This window comes from Megalobrama amblycephala, unplaced genomic scaffold (genome assembly GCF_018812025.1).
Source record: "Megalobrama amblycephala isolate DHTTF-2021 unplaced genomic scaffold, ASM1881202v1 scaffold465, whole genome shotgun sequence".
Taxonomy (NCBI): domain Eukaryota; kingdom Metazoa; phylum Chordata; class Actinopteri; order Cypriniformes; family Xenocyprididae; genus Megalobrama; species Megalobrama amblycephala.
This window is the reverse complement of record NW_025953393.1, coordinates 28,379-45,346: the sequence shown is the minus strand read 5'-3', so window position 1 is coordinate 45,346 and position 16,968 is coordinate 28,379. Positions and strand designations below refer to the sequence as shown.

At 38.7% G+C, this 16,968-nt stretch overlaps 2 protein-coding genes across 4 annotated transcripts; both read right to left on the bottom strand.

Annotated features, from left to right (window-relative positions):
* Positions 1-3,188: 3,188 nt before the first annotated feature.
* On the bottom strand, positions 3,189-9,662 carry LOC125261695. Of its 3 annotated transcripts, none has more exons than XM_048180260.1 (12): positions 9,142-9,662; positions 8,879-9,057; positions 8,698-8,791; positions 8,167-8,511; positions 7,883-7,982; positions 7,714-7,805; positions 7,502-7,618; positions 7,074-7,181; positions 6,341-6,532; positions 5,896-6,048; positions 5,028-5,224; positions 3,189-4,284 (listed from the first exon to the last, which is right to left on the bottom strand). In XM_048180260.1, exons 1-7 carry the CDS (start codon positions 9,298-9,300, stop codon positions 7,520-7,522), a joined length of 1,068 nt encoding a protein of 355 aa, XP_048036217.1. In that variant the 5' UTR covers positions 9,301-9,662; the 3' UTR covers positions 3,189-4,284; positions 5,028-5,224; positions 5,896-6,048; positions 6,341-6,532; positions 7,074-7,181; positions 7,502-7,519. The 3 variants fall into 3 exon arrangements, with proteins under 3 accessions (XP_048036217.1, XP_048036216.1, XP_048036215.1); XM_048180259.1 differs by having other exon boundaries at positions 5,028-5,230; positions 7,074-7,190; positions 9,142-9,660; XM_048180258.1 differs by having other exon boundaries at positions 7,074-7,190; positions 9,142-9,660.
* A 31-nt stretch (positions 9,663-9,693) lies between these two features.
* Positions 9,694-14,657, bottom strand: LOC125261694. Its single transcript, XM_048180256.1, has 4 exons — positions 14,578-14,657; positions 14,331-14,439; positions 13,127-13,151; positions 9,694-12,760 (listed from the first exon to the last, which is right to left on the bottom strand). The coding sequence occupies exons 2-4, from the start codon at positions 14,406-14,408 to the stop codon at positions 10,152-10,154; spliced, it is 2,712 nt and encodes a 903-aa protein (XP_048036213.1). The 5' UTR covers positions 14,409-14,439; positions 14,578-14,657; the 3' UTR covers positions 9,694-10,151.
* Positions 14,658-16,968: the final 2,311 nt, after the last annotated feature.

Genomic DNA, 16,968 nt, shown 5'->3' with positions numbered 1-16,968 from the left:
GGATTTGACCCTGGTTCTCACAGCTCTCCGGGGTCATCCCTTTGAGCCTTTGCAATCAGTCGATCTGAAACTAATGTCTCTTAAGACGGTTCTTCTGGTTGCATTGGCTTCCCTGAAGAGGGTAGGGGATCTGCATGCATTTTCGGTCGACGAAACGTGCCTAGAATTCGGGCCCGGTGATTCTCACGTTATTCTGAGACCCCGGCCTGGATACGTGCCCAAGGTTCCTACCACTCCCTTCAGAGATCAGGTAGTGAACCTGCAAGCGCTGCCCTCGGAGGAGGCAGACCCAGCCCTAGCTTTGCTCTGTCCCGTCCGCGCTCTGCGCGTTTACGTGGATAGAACGCGAAGCTTCAGGACCTCAGATCAGCTCTTCATCTGTTACGGAGGCCAGCAGAAGGGAAAGGCTGTCTCCAAGCAGAGGATGGCCCACTGGATAGTGGATGCCATCGCCTTGGCGTATGAATCCCAGGGCGTGCCTTGCCCGCTCGGGTTGAGAGCCCACTCCACCAGAGGGGTGGCCTCTTCCTGGGCGCTGGCTCATGGCGCCTCGCTGACAGATATTTGTAGAGCTGCGGGCTGGGCGACACCCAACACGTTCGCTAGGTTTTATAGCCTACGTGTAGAGCCGGTATCTTCACGTGTACTCGCATCCACTAGTCGGTAGACGTGCTGTACCCACTCTAAGTGTCGGCTTGCAATGCCATTCCCGCCACTGGCCGGATACGTGCATACTTCTCTCCAGTCGTGTTCCCCGCTTGGCGAACCCTGTCGAGCTCCTCCGCCTCCCCCTTCGGCTCGGACATTGCGGAGTGTCTGATGCCAGGCCTACATCCGTCGCTGACGCTGTCTGTTGGCTGGGGCCCATATGTCGTGACCCCTCTACGTGAGCGGTCCCATATGTGTATTTTCCACGGTTTAAAACTCCCTACGGGCCGAGTCCGTGTCTTTCCCTTAGCAGAGCCAGCTCTGCTGTCACCTGTCAGATGAGTCTCCCCCTAACCAGGTGGAGCCATCCCAGGGACTCCATATGCGTACTGCCCCCCGGGCCAGTCCATATGTGTATTCCCACGTAAACTCCTCCCCCATTGGGTAGGTAGTGGTCTCCGCAGCGTCCCTCACGGGTCCGCTTCCCCAGTGTAGTCTAGTTTACTTTAGTGGGTATTGGTTAGACAGCAGTAGACTCTCTCGGTGTAAGCTCGCCCCCTTCACCGTCAGCCGGTGCTATGGGCGGCTGAGCTTGCGCTGGGCACTGGAAGGGGTTTCGTAACTGTGGCGTTTTAGTTGGGATCCCAATTCGTCGGTCACTACTGACGTACGTCGAACGTGACCGACTGAAAGGGAACGTCTCGGTTACGTATGTAACCCTCGTTCCCTGAAGGAGGGAACGGAGACGTACGTCCCGTCGCCACAGTTTCTGTACCCTCGCTGTAGTGCGGACACCAGTTGTCTCCTCAGCGAAAAACAGAGTGCGATTGCATCCGCTTCCTATTTATATACACCTGTCGGGGGCGGTGCGCATTATGCAAATATCGCACGCCAATTCCATTGGCTTGTTTTAGTTTACACGAAGATGATAGGGCTCTCTAAGCGATATCCCAATTCGTCGGTCACTACTGACGTACGTCTCCGTTCCCTCCTTCAGGGAACGAGGGTTACATACGTAACCGAGACGTTTTTAAATACATTGATATATTCCCCATATTTAGAAGTTGACAGTATTAAACTGTGGATCCTCTTAAGGGTTTTAGAGGGTGGGAAAGACATTGGTGTTATCAGATTTTAAAAATATAATTGTTAAATGGGTGAAAATTGCTTGTGAGCTATTTTTGACAGCGCCCCCAGTTGGTGCCCAATAGTGACTATATTCACATGATAGCTGAGGTCCAGAGCTCTCTATAACAGCTGGTCCCATGTCTGTAGACCTTTTTGTTGCTGGATTATAAGACTTCAAACATGGTCCGAGGTCAAGGTTCAAAGATCAGTATTTGGAACGCAGGGGCCACGTAGAACCTTCATACTGACATATGTTACTCTCCAGGTTGAGACCTTTCCAATGATGTATTTGGTTTAGCTCTAAGACAAAGTTTTAATTTTCTCTTTAAATTTGCCACAAGCTATCCCAGGCCTACTTTCAGAGAGCACTTTGAAGGTCCTGCATATAAAAAAGAAGCTTTTTGTTTGTTTTTCCTTTTTATGTGAAAATAGTGACCAAAATGAGTCACCTTCAAAGTTTACAATATGACAGAATCTGTTTTATTAGCTAATTTGGTTCAGTCCTTCATAAAAGTTTTAATTATCACAATTTCATGAACAGACTTTGCTCAATCATAGCTTCACAGAACCCCTTTGACAAAAATTAATAAATTGTTTGACATGGCCTAATTTTTAACCTTATTTTCATGATGACATGCAAGATCTATGTTTTCAGTCTCAACCCAAGTACTTCAGGCTTTCCTCCACACCTGTAGTAATGCACTGGATGGTCAGCAGAATTGTAATTTAAAAAGGCGGTTCATTTTGGCCACTACTTCTGCAAGTTTATTACAAGGATAAACCCCTTGAGATGAACCATCTAGTTTTCAAGGGGGTCCTTATCACATATCAGGGAAGCAAACAGGTGGGGGAAAAGGGTGAGAACATTGCACAGGGCAGGGGCATGCTCGCACTGATTTTTTTTTTATTTTTTATAAAGTTATTTGCTTTACATGCTCATTTGTAGTTACTTCAAGGGATTTTTTTCATGTATTACTGTTACCCTGTATGTCGATAACTGTAATTTTTCACAAAAAAATTAACATATTGTTGTAACATTTTACCAAAATCAACATTTGGTTACCCCTGTAAGGGTCTAGCCACTCCCCACCACACCAACTTGTTTCCCTAAAAATGCCAAAATACATGCAGTAATTGTATAAATACTAATATAAATCTATGCATACATTAACATGCATATACACCTTAGATACACATTACTTCTATATCTCAAGTGTAATGCCAGGAGCAGTTTGTAAATAAGTAAAAAGACCTGCCTTAAAGTAATGTATTAATAATGCAGTGTGATGTCAAATAAACAAGCTTACACATATAAATATGCTTAATTTATGTTTCTTTCTCCAGCTATCTCCTTTCATCAACCTTAAAACTTTTTTTAAAATAATGTATGGAAAAATAAAAACATAAAATGCTCATCTTTGGAAATAATTTATTGAAAATACACCAAATGCATATTTGTCACACGTCATACGGTTGTATTTAATGATACTGGACTGAGGTTAAGTTAACTTGAAACGCACCAACAAAACAGGGAATCAAGTTATCTCTCAACTGTAATAATATACAATATAAAGTATAATCATAGCATACAAAACAGTGTATTTTTCTGTTACATACAAGCTAATGCATTATACAAGTACTTAATATATAAGCTAAATCTGCTGTACCAATGTACAATGTGCTTGTAAGGACAAAACAGACAGTGACAGATAAATTGTCAACAAATTTACCATCTTTAAGAAAGAATTTATGTTGTTTATGATATTTATCTTCAATGGTGCAGTAATATAAAGTTACATCCTATAATACACTCAATCAAGTATTGATCCATAGCAAAGCCACAGACCCCCTGCTGCTGCACTGCAGAATCCACAAATGTGTGGAAATGCAAGTAATTAAGAATGAGTTTTTACTTCTTGGCCTAAATGTGGTGATAGAGGAAAGGTCATGAGGTCACAAGTTCCTGGCGTAGTTCCTCATAATGTGCTTAGCAGGTTTAATGCCTAATAGACAATATCAAATTTTACATTCTGGTCTGAGGTGTGCTAAAGGGAACATCATGAGGTTAACAAAACTGACAAGATTCATTGCCTGGGAAGCTTGAGATTGCCCAGCAAATTACTTAGAAATCTGTTCATAACATTTGTCGTATACAAGTCAAAAGTTTGGCCTGACATTGACGCACACAGGATCATCACATTCAAAGGGGAGTCTCTCTTAAAGAAGTAGGAATGTCATGTCAGTCAAGTAATTACATCTGGTTAAGATCATACATGCAAAGTTGACATTATTGGCTGAGATTGGCAAACCAATACTAAGAGGTTTGTGCATCTTCAAGGATCATTAATGTGGTTACTAAATTGCTTGGTAATCTACATACAAAGGTTGAATTTTCAACAATATAGGATGCATACATATTTTGATGTGGTTAATCAATCAGCATACTAATAATATACAGATATAGGGCGAGTCCATTTCCTTCAACACAGTCCTTTGTGTATCTTCCATCTGGGGAAAATACAGAAAAACAAAAAAGCAAGAGGTAGGATAAGAAGGTGAAGTTCAACTGTTTTAGAATTCCATTAATAAATACACAAATAAATTAAGAGTACCAGTAACAGGGGGTATTCCATCAATGCAGCTAATGTAAGCTGTCCACTTGAAAAAGCCTGGCTTAAATTAACACTGACTTTCACTGCAGGCTCAAGCCATTCCACTAAATTATTAGCCACGTCTAGTCAACAGTGACTTTAACCAGGCTTGAATAAGCATGCATTGTGCATGTGCACAGAGTACATAAGCAGCCCTGAAGAGTTGAGTCAATTTTAAGGCTTGAGTCATACAGATAGTGCTGTTCCTCAAACTAAATGATAAACTGATCATCTCTTTCCTCCATCCAAAACTTCAACCAGCTGACAGTTTAGTGACTTGACCGGCTGACTTTGCTATGAGCTGATTGGCTGCTGAAACAGGTGTTGTACCTTGCATTCGAAAACCAGCAACTGGCGAATAGTCACCATCAGAGTCAAGCTGAGAAGGGCCAGTTTACATCACTGCAACGTTCTAAAACAGTTTCATCTCATTGTGAATCTTTGGTGTGAACTGGGCTGAAGCCACAGTAATGGCATGGAACTCTTACTTAAATTATCAAGACTTATCAAAATAAGCCAGGCTTTTCCTTTATCCACCTTGATGGAACACCCCCAATCTATTTTTGAGAACAAACAAACATATGAACAAATAACATATACCTAAACTGTGTTTTCCTCTTTATCCTCACTCGTGTCTGGACTACTGAGGCCACTTGGATCTTCTGCTTCAACATGTAGAAGGACAGAGGCCTCAGGACCTAAAGCAGTCTTGTACTGTTGGAGGACAACTTGCAACCGTTCTGACACCTCTGACAGTCTTCTTCTTAAGAGACAGCAAAGTCCCTCATTTCCCTTGTCTACATCTCAAAATACAAAAGAGATTACATTTAAGACAAACTGCTTGTTAAGATTTCTTAATGAGGCCAAAGAACTTCAATGGAGTGAAAAACATTTCATGCATTCAAATCTACATACCAGGATGGTTGGCATTTTTTAATGTGTATTTTTGCCATGGTACCAGGCTAGCTTCTGTATAAACTGACTTGAGGCATCATGATCAGGCTCACTGAGGTGACTTTATGCAGTGAGGCCCAAAGCAGCAGAAAAGTGTTTTGTGTTGCAGCCAATGTCTGATAGCTGTTTTAAGTTAACAGTTTTCCTCTTCACTACAGTTGTACTTAAAGTAACACATTGTGGAGCATTCAGGTGTTACATCAAGAAATAGGTGTGTCTGATGATGCTAAATTCAATGTTCAAAATTCTTTTGTTAATTTCTCCTTTTATGTAACAGCCACAGTACAACAAATACAATAAATCTATCAAGCAAATGTGAAACGTTTTAAAGCCTTACTGACTTGTTGCCATCGCAAACTATAATCCCCATTTTATCGTGTACAATCCAAATGTGGCAAAAAGAGCAATAACCCTTCTACTCCATTCGAGTTGTGTGGCTGAGACTGATAATGTTTATTTATTTTTTTCATTTGAAATTCATACTTTAAATGGATAGCGATTTTATTCCACTTACCCTCCTCGGCCATCTTGTTCTTGAGAACCACTGCCAGGCTCTGCAGCCATGTGCAGTGTTGTGCCATCTCCAATACCAAAATGTTTTTTTCCTCTTGCAGTCGCATCGCCAACATCACTTGGTCATGCAATTGTTTCTTGATTGAAATGTTGGCTAAGAATCAATAACAGTTGTATGTATGCATGAGGACAATCTTGCATAATAGCACTGCAATGTTTTGTAACTACAAATGTACTTTTTTATCAAATTGATACATAGTAAGAAAACTGAAAATATATACAAACTAAATGAATATTACAACACTCAATATGTTACATGCATCTAAGGCATGCATGTAACATATTGAGTGTTGTAATATTCATTTAGTTTATGTGTGTTTTTTCAGTATAGTCTACACAGCAGAACTGTAAATAAATTCTTGAGAAGCATCTGGAAACTGACATACCACTGCCATGAACCTCCCACGGCCATATTTGAGACACACTGCTCTCTCCAGTAAGGAAATGCTCCACAGCAGCTACATCATTGTTTGTGGCAGAGTCAGGGACAAGACCATTGTATTTCTGCATCTCCTGAAGGAGGAGCTTTTTGTCTTCTGCCAGCTTCCTTCGAAGGCAATGGCGAAACTTGCTGCTGTCTACAAAAACATTAAGTACAGGGATAGAGGTTTGTGACTGTTCAATAAGAAAAAATGATATTGCTCCCAAAACTGCAGTAACTGAAAACTGATGTGAAAATTATAATTTACTTTGGCAAACAGGTAACTCAAAGGTCTAGTGTGTAACATTTAGGGTGATCTATTGGCAAGAATGGAATATTTATATATATATATATATATATATATATATTAATAATAATTATTAATAGTAATATATATATATATATATATATATATATATATATATATATATATATAATAATAATTATTAATAGTATTACTTTATGTACACACTTTATGTAGTTACTTTTTAAAAAATAAATAAATTAATAAATAAAAAGTATAATAATACTATTACAATTTAAAATAAAAAATTCTACAGACTGGACAATTAAAGAACAGAATTCAACGATTGAGCTTAACTGCTACAGCATTATATACTAATTCTATGTAGTTGTTGGTAGAGTAGGATGCATACAGTAGCTTGATTTGATCAATCTATTATATTATATAGTTATACCATTCTGGCGGTAGAGGGTTTGCTTCCGCTCCCTCACACTAAGGTAAAGCCCCTCAATTGACTGCTGAAGTCCTCTGTGTGTGGTGCCTTGAGTGGCATGAGATGTATCTGGTGTCTCTGTAGAATTAAGAGTGAAAACAAATTCACTGTTAAAACAACACAGAACTGTTTCAGTGTTTGAATTTATACATAAAACTCATTTTAATCCAACTTCATTGAACTTGGTATGTGCATTTCCTGCAGGAAACTGGAATATAAAATAAACCAGACATATATATGTGCCATAACATTGGATGGTGGTCTTTGGTGGCAGGTGATGTCACCAACTGTTAGCCTACTATCTTTGGCTGCTCTTTAATATCAAACTTAACATTTCAAATAGAAGTGAAAAAGGAAATTTGTTGTTTGCTTTATCTGCTCATGCTTACCATCAGCTGCCCATTCCTTCACATCAGAGAGCCACTGTGACACCAATTCATCTGTGCAATGTAGCTCTGTTTGAGTTCAGCTAGCCTTGCAGTCTCATCCTGGAGTCTCTGACAAGTCTGATAAACAGTGCTTAATAATACAATAATCAGAATTAAAACTTGCCAAGTGCACACAACAAAAGGACACACAAAACAATTATTAGTAGACTTACCTTCACATATCTTGTGGAAAGTGCCTGATGTAGAGAGAGACTTTTTTTGTGGTTCCACCCCATTGCATGCAAAGTAACCATGTCCACCCGTGCTGTTGAAAGCAAATAATGAGGTTACGATGCTTAATCTAATAAAAGTATGTAGGAATTTTGCAAACACTCTGATCACCTGCTTTGGACATATATTTGGTAGTCAGGGCACAACGTGACAGGTAGCTGTTCACCTGCTCCACCTCCTCTCCTTCCTGGTTCCTACCACTCCATTTAATCTGTTAGTAAAGGGTGGAAGAAATTCAAATCAATTCAAGTCAATTTTATTTATACATCGCAATATCACAAATTGCCTCAAAGGGCTCTATAATCTGTACAAGAAATTGTTAAGCAAAAAGGCTACCTAGTATAGTGCTTGTAAACATTACAAATGTACATATGATGCAAATATATTATACATACCTCACACTTTGTAGCATGGGCTCGAGCATGCATTATGCTGAGGAAGGGTTTCATCTCGGTGAGCTCCTGAAGGGCAGGAAGGACTCGAGCAGCTTTCTCCAAGTATGGCCAGTATTTCCAAGCCACATCCATAGCAAAGAATTTTGCCTTGGCTGGCATGAGCTCCTTCTGAAGATACAGGGGGTAGGCAAATATCTCCCCTCTGTACATATTAAGGGCTTTCAGAAGGAACCCATGGCGACACACAGCAACCTCCATCCCCTCTTCATCCAATTTGGAAGCCCTCCTTGAAGTCTCCCTCGCTGCTGTCCACTGGGAGTCCCCACATGTGCCTCTTCCCTGTGTCTATGACACACATAACAAACACAACAAATCAAATAAAAGCAATGGAGTCTTACCATATATAGCATTTATTCTCTCAGTTTGATTTTAGAGTAGTTGGTAGGCAGAAGTAGTTGAAGTGGGGAGGAAATCCAGGACACACGGTTATTTTTGTAACAACTATTTTGTCAAGTTAAAATTAAAACTTGCATTTCTCACTGCTTTCTGTATGGTGTCGACAAATGTAGACACCGCACTGTCTTCAGCCACAAAGAGCCCTTCAAAAAAACCAGGATCATCAGAGCTGAGGAAGAAAGACAAATAGAGAATCCATCCATTGCATATATAAAGTAAATAAATAAATCAATAAAAAGACTGAAACAAAAACCACCTTGTGTTTCGTTGAAAACGATATAGCTTTCTGTTGCCATCGGCGGAAACAGCCAGCATTTCTGGTGTGCAGGCTGGGCAGGTGAAAGGAGCACTACAGCAGAGCTGGTCTTCTTCAAAAGAAGCGTAGGAGAACTCCAAGAAGCTCCGCTGCAGTGCATCGCCGTTGATATGTCCAGACTGGAAGATATATAGAAAGAAATAGTATTTGTGATGTTGTCTGCTTATGTTATAAGTAATAACAGTAATAACAATTACACTTACTCTTCCTCCACACTTAGTCCGATGCTCCAGCAGCTTTGCAAAGGCTTGTCTGGAGAATCCTGGAGCGATGACCTTGAGCTCCTGAAAGGAGCTCAGGAGGTCCAGTGTATACACCCAGAGGAAAAGAAAATCTGAAAAGAGATCTCCAAAATGTTTCATTTATTTCTCCTAGACAACTTTGAGATCCATATGACACCAAACTGAGACAAAGGTTTATTTCTCCTGTGTCTCAGGCTTTTCTCTGGAGCAATAAGATGCACTAAATCTCAATTTAGTCTCCTTTTAAGTTTCAGAATAGATCTCAACAAGCTCTAATATAATGCTCAGAGTTTCTCAACTTCTGTGTCTCTTTGTGATCTCAGACAGAGTTCTCTCCATGAACTCAATATAATCTTATCCCAGCTTCAATTCATGCATCTCATGCTTAACTCAGATAGAGCAAAGGAAGAGATTTCCACAAGTGCTCATTGAATTCTAAGACTTGGATCACTGTCTTGGATGTTTCATATGATATCTTAATCCACATGATTTTTTAAATATAATGTATTCCTGTATGAATAAATTAATTGTAAATCTTTTATTTTAGGCTACAAAGACCCTCTTCTTTTATATTATTTTCTATAAATGATTTGAAATATTTCACTGCATGTAATTCAGTAAAATAATTTTATTAACCACACAAAACACATTGCAAAATTAAAAACAGTAATTTATTGGTAACTTGAGAGCAAAGAAATTACAATTTCAACATTTCAGATGTATCAAAGTTTAACTGCCAAAAACTCATATCATTAATAATTTTAATGTTGTATATTCAGATGTATGCATCTTCTCATGTTAGCCCCAAAGTGACCTTTTTGTATGACAATAGATTTGCCCATATAAAACAGTTGAGATGGCATCACAGTTGTCCATCAACATATTTTACATTTTCAGTAGGGATTTTCAACTAGTTAAATCATGGGCCCTTTTGTTCAAAATAAGATCATATCTTTGACTTTATAATATCTTTAGTCCCTTTCAAGTTTGTTAGGGAAATGTGCAGCAAACACAATACCAGGCATCGAGGACAAATCAATGAACATCAACTTTGCCAAAATACTTTCAAGTCCTACCACTGTCTTTCTCACAGGAACTTCCAGGAGGCTAACAATATGGAAACACGTTCCACCTGTCAAAGTATCTTGTAGAAGATTTATGCTTGCAACTGCAAATTCATTCAAAAACGCAAGTTTTATCTCATTCTGACCTTCATTGGGTTCTTTGTAGGAACACAATAATTTAATCTGTCCATATTTGATCTGCGCACCATCACAAAATAACACTGTGTAATTGTTTCGTCTTTTGGCTTTGACATACTGCTGGGAAGTGTAAATTATTTTCCCTATTTGAGCTCTGTTATATGCCTTGACCACATTACTATGTAAAGCCTGACCAAGAAACTGTTCCAGAAGAAAAATATCATCAGTTTCAAGACATCTATTGAATGATGCCCCTAACATGGCCACAATATTGACAACATTACTTGGTTGATAACTATTGCTATTTGTCATTCTGGCCAAAAACTCAGTAGTTACTATGTTCAGCTTTATGTTTTGTGTGATGCTAGGGAGATATTGTATAGTCTTTACAGCATTTACCATTTGGGCAGGTATATTCTGGGTTCCATGTATAAGACGGAGCAAGTACCCATTTTTGTCTTCAAAGTGAAAGCAAGAGTGTGTCCACAGAGGTCCAAGAGCTCTTACACTATCAGCTAAATGGACAAGTAAGTGCAAATTGGCTGTCATGTATCGCTCACCATAGAGTCCACTCATTTGAGAACAGAAATTCCAGAGTAGTTTCTCAGCATGATCTATTTGAGCAGGGGTTATTGACTCCATCAGAAGAATAAAGATTGCTTCACTAAGGAGCAGGAAATGGTTGTAGTACAGTCCTGCAAGAATGCCCCGGAATACAACTGGCCCGAAAAACAGCAAAATGGACCGATACTCAGATGCTTTAAAGAACATCCTGTGAGAAGACACAGAACGAGGGAATCGAATCATAAATGGTGGCCTTATTTCTTCCAGACGTTTGTCAACTTCTTTGATTGATCTGACCATACTGAATGCACATCGAGAGAACTCTGTGGAAAACCACAAAAACATCAATAGACGCATTACTCCCAGTAGTACACAATGCATGTAGTCTATACCTGTGCCCAAGACCAAATCATAGCTTGTTAGTCTGCTGAGAAACGTAGGTCCCTTCACCCCACGAACAACGCTGTTGGAATCATAGGCCATCTTAGCATAATCTACAAACCCCTTGTGAGTACGAGGCGGGCCTTTTGGATCTGTCTTCTGGAAAGGAAAGGCATGGACATGACCTCTCTCTCCAGTCTTCACTGTTTGACCTGGCTGTTCACACTTTAGACACCCAAAATGTCCATTGAATTGAACAGTATTAAGTACCAAAGCTTTTGCAGGCAAATCGCAGGTTCCTGCAATTGTAAAGGCTTTGCATATGAAAGGTTCTTGAGCTCCTGCAAACTGAAGAGAAATTCCTTCTCTTTCAATTTTGTTCAGAGTGCCACACAGTGGTTCAAGGAATGTCAACATTGACGGCTTTGAATCCCCAAACCAAACACCTGCAAATATCATGTTTTCTCGTTTCGTGCGTTCAACAAAATTTAACTCGTTTATGACACAATAAAAAGGCCAAACAGAAAACTTTGAAGACTTAAAAATAGGTATACCGTCTGTGTTCCACATTAACGAAATGTTTCTGGAATCACTGAGAGGCCCATTGCAAGTAGTTAATTTCTGATAGGTTTTTCCGTCATATATTTCTTCAATACTGTCATGACATTTTTTATGTCTATTAAACCTGAACTTAAGTTTTTCTTCAAAACCTTCCTGAGCAAACAATCTCTTCAGTTGTGCTTCAATGGGAACCTCAATAAAATAGGAGGTTGACCCCTCCATCGACACATTGGCTTCACAGGTTTTACACTGGGTGTCTATACTCTCAACAATCATGAAGCATGAGCTACAATATGTGTGCAAAAGCAGAGAGGAGGGATCATCAAATAACTGTTTAAATTTGTGTAAATTTTTAAGACACTCAGTCTGTGTATCAGAGGGGCAGTGCAGAGATATTAATGTAAGCAAATCACTGAGAGCTTTTCCTGTTATTTTGTGTCTGTTTGCAAAAGTCATTATGAGGAGAAGACTCTCTGCAACAGAAATTGGTGCATTTCTGTACAGTGGATGATCTACAGTGTTTGTAGAGCTTTCGAGTTCTGTTCCCTCCTCTAGGTTAAGCTCAAAACTGTCTTCAAATGAGAGGTCATCATCAATTGAAAAGTCTTCATCAAATAACGCATTGTCATCTAAAGTCCCTTCTTCAACAAATTCAGGTAGGTGCTCAGGAAATGTTTGCATGTAAATAGGCTGTTCAGGCTCTGATTCAACATTAAGACCAGAGTGATGCATCTCACTTGTGTGTCCATAGCATTGGGATGAATGGTTGGCATAATGGATGTTACACACATTTGTGTTTGAAGAATCTTCCAAATTAGCAGATCTGGTCACTTGCTCGGTGCTGCAATCATCTGACCTCCAGTTTGTTGCTTCTAGAAAAAAAAAACAATTGATTAATTTGCTTTTACTTGATTGGTGAATTTATGGCTTACTAGTCTCAACATGTTTATTTTTCATTATACTTATGCTAAACACATTACTAATTACTAGACTATTAAAGTGTTATAATAATCACCTGAGCTGTCAGTAAACCCTTGACAACCCAAGTGAGGTTTGAAGGTCTCACTTCAGTAACAGTGTTTTATTGGACACATTAACTTTTATTTGAATTAACGCTCCAGTCGATCAAAATTTAAAGCTTTGCAACATGCGATTTCCACAGAATAAATAAACTACATGCCATCTTGGAGACTGAAGGAAATGGAGTTAGTTGTTTTACATTTTTGCACATGTTTTACCTCTATTTTCCTGTCCTTGTGTGTCCTGCAGAAAACCGAGAATGATAATACATTAAGCATATTTAACACTCACATGCAAATTTATAAGACATACCTAGGTTACAACAATGCAGTATATACTGTAGGAAATCCTGCTATAAATTCTCCCCTCATGGGGATTAAAATATTAACATTTTATTGGAACTGTTTAAAAGAGGTGATTATTTACTTGGATGGCCATTTTTTAAACTGTACTTTGTAGTGCTGTAGAACACTACTACATAGGTCAGACATGTTCTTAATATTTTGCTAATTCCACATATAAAGGTGATCTTAACAGACTTGTCATTTCAAACAAATATTTTATTGTTATATAAAATTATTGAGGAACATTGTCAGAACCAATGGAGCTGATGAAATGTAGCTGAGTAAAGAACATAGCAGCTAAATATATATATATATTTTTTATTTTTTTATTTTTATAAATTACCTGAAAGACACACTTCAGTAAAAGGGAAGTTGTTAAAATATGACTTTGGTAAAAGCTAGTTACCCACATGAAAAAGACTTTAGTAGAAGATGAAAGTATATGATATCACAGTAAATGTACTTCAGTTTCAAAAGTGTAAGTAAATTACATAATATTTACATGTATGCGTTGGTTGATTATGTCCTGGCCAATTATCAGATTTGTTATTGACCTGAATCAGTTAAGTCATTCATGTAAATTAATCGGAAAATGTGCTGTTTTGACTCTGAAGTTTAATGTAATCTGTAAAGCAAATGGAAACTATACCGGTAGTTATCAGATAAATGTAGTGTAGTAAACATTAAAATATTATTGGTAGCACTTTATTTTACAGTCCTGTTCTCCATGTACATACTATGTACTTATTATAGTAATTACAATAACTATGTAATAATTAGGTACTAACCCTGAACCTACCCATAAACCTAACCCTACCCCATGTAGTTACCTTGTATTACCAGAACTTTCTTAGATAAATACACTGTAAGTACACTATAAGTACATGTAAGTACACGTACTGTAAAATAAAGTGCAACCATATTATTTTTCCCTAAAATGTAGTGGAGTGGAAATATCAAGTGGCAAGTTAAGTACCAACACCTCAAATGGTACGTAAATACAGAACTTGGGTGAATGTGCTTATAATCAATCACTGCAGATGACAATATAAAAACAATAAAATGTAAATTTCCCAACCTTTCTTCTGTATCTTTTGCAAGTATTTTGCTGGCTCTTCACCTTTCTCCTCCAGCGTGAGTTGTACTTCTGCGCCATTCTATTTTTTTAAAAATATATGTAGCTCCAACTGTAGACACACACACACACACACACACGCACACACACACACACACACACACACACAAATATAGAAGATGCTCTTCTTTGATGATGGTGGTATAGACAGTGCAGTCTAATACACAGTGTTAAATAGTGTTACACTTACCCCCCCTACTATTAAATGTATCAGTAACCTCTATGGAAGAGCAATATTGACTGGAGTCGGAGGCTGCAGGGAAAATAACCTGTGGTTGACAGAAAAAAAAGGTACAGAATGTTCATAAAAGGGCACAAAATATATTAAATTTTTTCAGACTGAAAAGGGTTACATTAAATGAATAATTATACACACGTGCAACCTTTCCTATTAAATAGAAATTGATTAACATAAAGTTGACTAAATTATGATCATAATGAAAATGATCGCAGTTGTAACATTCATTAGCTGGTACAGAATGCACAAGTGAAAACTCTTGGCATGTGACAATCACTTATTTTACTAACCATTTCATTATAAGGGTTTCATTATTGTAGTAAATGAAAACAAAATTATATGACACTGAAATAATGGGCGTGTAAGAACTATTTCAGTTAACTGAAATAAAAATAAAACTAGATCTTTTTTTATGTAAAAACAAAAAATCAAGTACTAAAAGATAATGTGTTGTACATTTACAAAGCTTACAAAAACCTTAAATTACAAAGAAAACACAAGTAAGTTTATTCTATTATTAAAAAGTCACTCACCGCTTATAGATGCTGCACCGCCACCTTTGTTTTTTTTTTTTTTAGCTTCAGTTGGCGCAAAAACACTGTGAACCTTGAACCTTGTAGATGATGCAGCCCCGACGTCAGCATTAGAAGAGAGCGCCATCAGTCACAAATGCTGCATCCTCATTGGTTAATTCACAGTGGAGGGGCGCTGCTGAATCAACGAGGTTAAGGCGCGCGTTAGTTAACGTATGGAGTTGCGGCGGGCAGTCGGAATGGAGGAAAAAACAGTTGCAGGACTCAAAAGAAGGTAAGCAACTATGGGATGATATTAGACTCAAAACGATTAATGAATGCACACACAATTATCCATGTACTAGATAAATGTTATGAATGTATCTTACTAGCCACAAACAAATGCCATTCGATTTGAATCTGTGGAATTCGGGTTTGAATGATTGTGCAGCGATTTGTACATGCTTTGCGAATAAAACTGTTCTGTTCTGCATTCATAAATCATAAATTGCTCATTCAAAAAGTAATTGTGCATTTGTGAATCAGGTGATATGCGTGCATTTATTGACGTGTTGTTCAAGTGGATCGCGTTCGGTTCATTTGGATTTTGAGACTTCTTTTTCGCATTTTACAGCATTTCAAGACCCACACACACACAAACAACCAACGAACAAGCCCAGTGCTATTCATTAATGTGTAAACGATTTAAAAAATGTGCACGTGCGTTACAACACTGAAACAAATGCTTTCCAACTCGTGTCTGTAGAATTAAGATTTTCATTAACGTGAAGCATTTTGTACCAATAAAGTCATTTTTGTGAGTATAAATGTTCTATTTTATAGTAAAGTGTCATAATTTCTGCTTGCAAAAAGTAATCTGTGCATTTGTGGATCAGGTGACACGCATGCATTTATTGATTTCTTGTTCGCGTGGATCGCGTTCGGTTCATTTGGATTCTGAGACTTCCTTTCCGCAGTTTTTAGCTTGTACCCAGCTAATGCCGAGTTCAGACTGCACGATTTTCAAAGTAGTCGGGTCACTGTTCTTTTCACACTGCATGACTATCTTGGCCAGCATTCAGTCGCTGCTCTGTTCAAACTGCACGATGGATCGGCGACAGAAGTTTTCACACTGCATGACTTTACAATAGGAAGAATCGCCGACAACTCTGTCTGGCACGCAAACTACGTTTCACAACCAAACACACGCGATACCTGAAAAGGAAGCAACGCGCGCAAGACCAGAGTTGAGACTGGCCCTGCGTCTCAATCAGCTGCCTAGCTCCCTAGGTAGTGAATCAGTACATAATGAAAGTGAATGTGGCTGATACCCTGATCAGTGCCCTGACTACTGAATAGGGAGCTGATTGAGACACACGGTGGGATTATTATTAAAAATAGTAGCCCGCATGAAGCTTGAAATACGAATTGCCTGTGCGCTGATTTGCAGCGAAAACAATACAAAGAAAAGAAGAATATGGAGGAAATGTTTGGGGAGACGCGAAGAACAAGGATTGTGTGTTCTGCAATGACAGTTGGAGCTAAATACATAACTTTTCAATGTGCTGCTGTTGCGGATGGTCAAGCAAATGTTTGTGCTTTGTTTCCGTTTGATAGAATTGTAATGTTTATGTGAATGAAGCCATGCTTGCTGATGTTGTGGTCTATAACTCCTCCCCGAACTCCCCGCTGCTCTGTAACTTGCTCTCTCATTGGCTGTCGGTCATCGCCGATGTAGTTTTCAGTCAGAACATTTTCACACTGCAGGATTTTGAATCGCCGACAGGTCCAGATATTTAGCATGCCAAATATCTCACGGGCGTCGGCGACT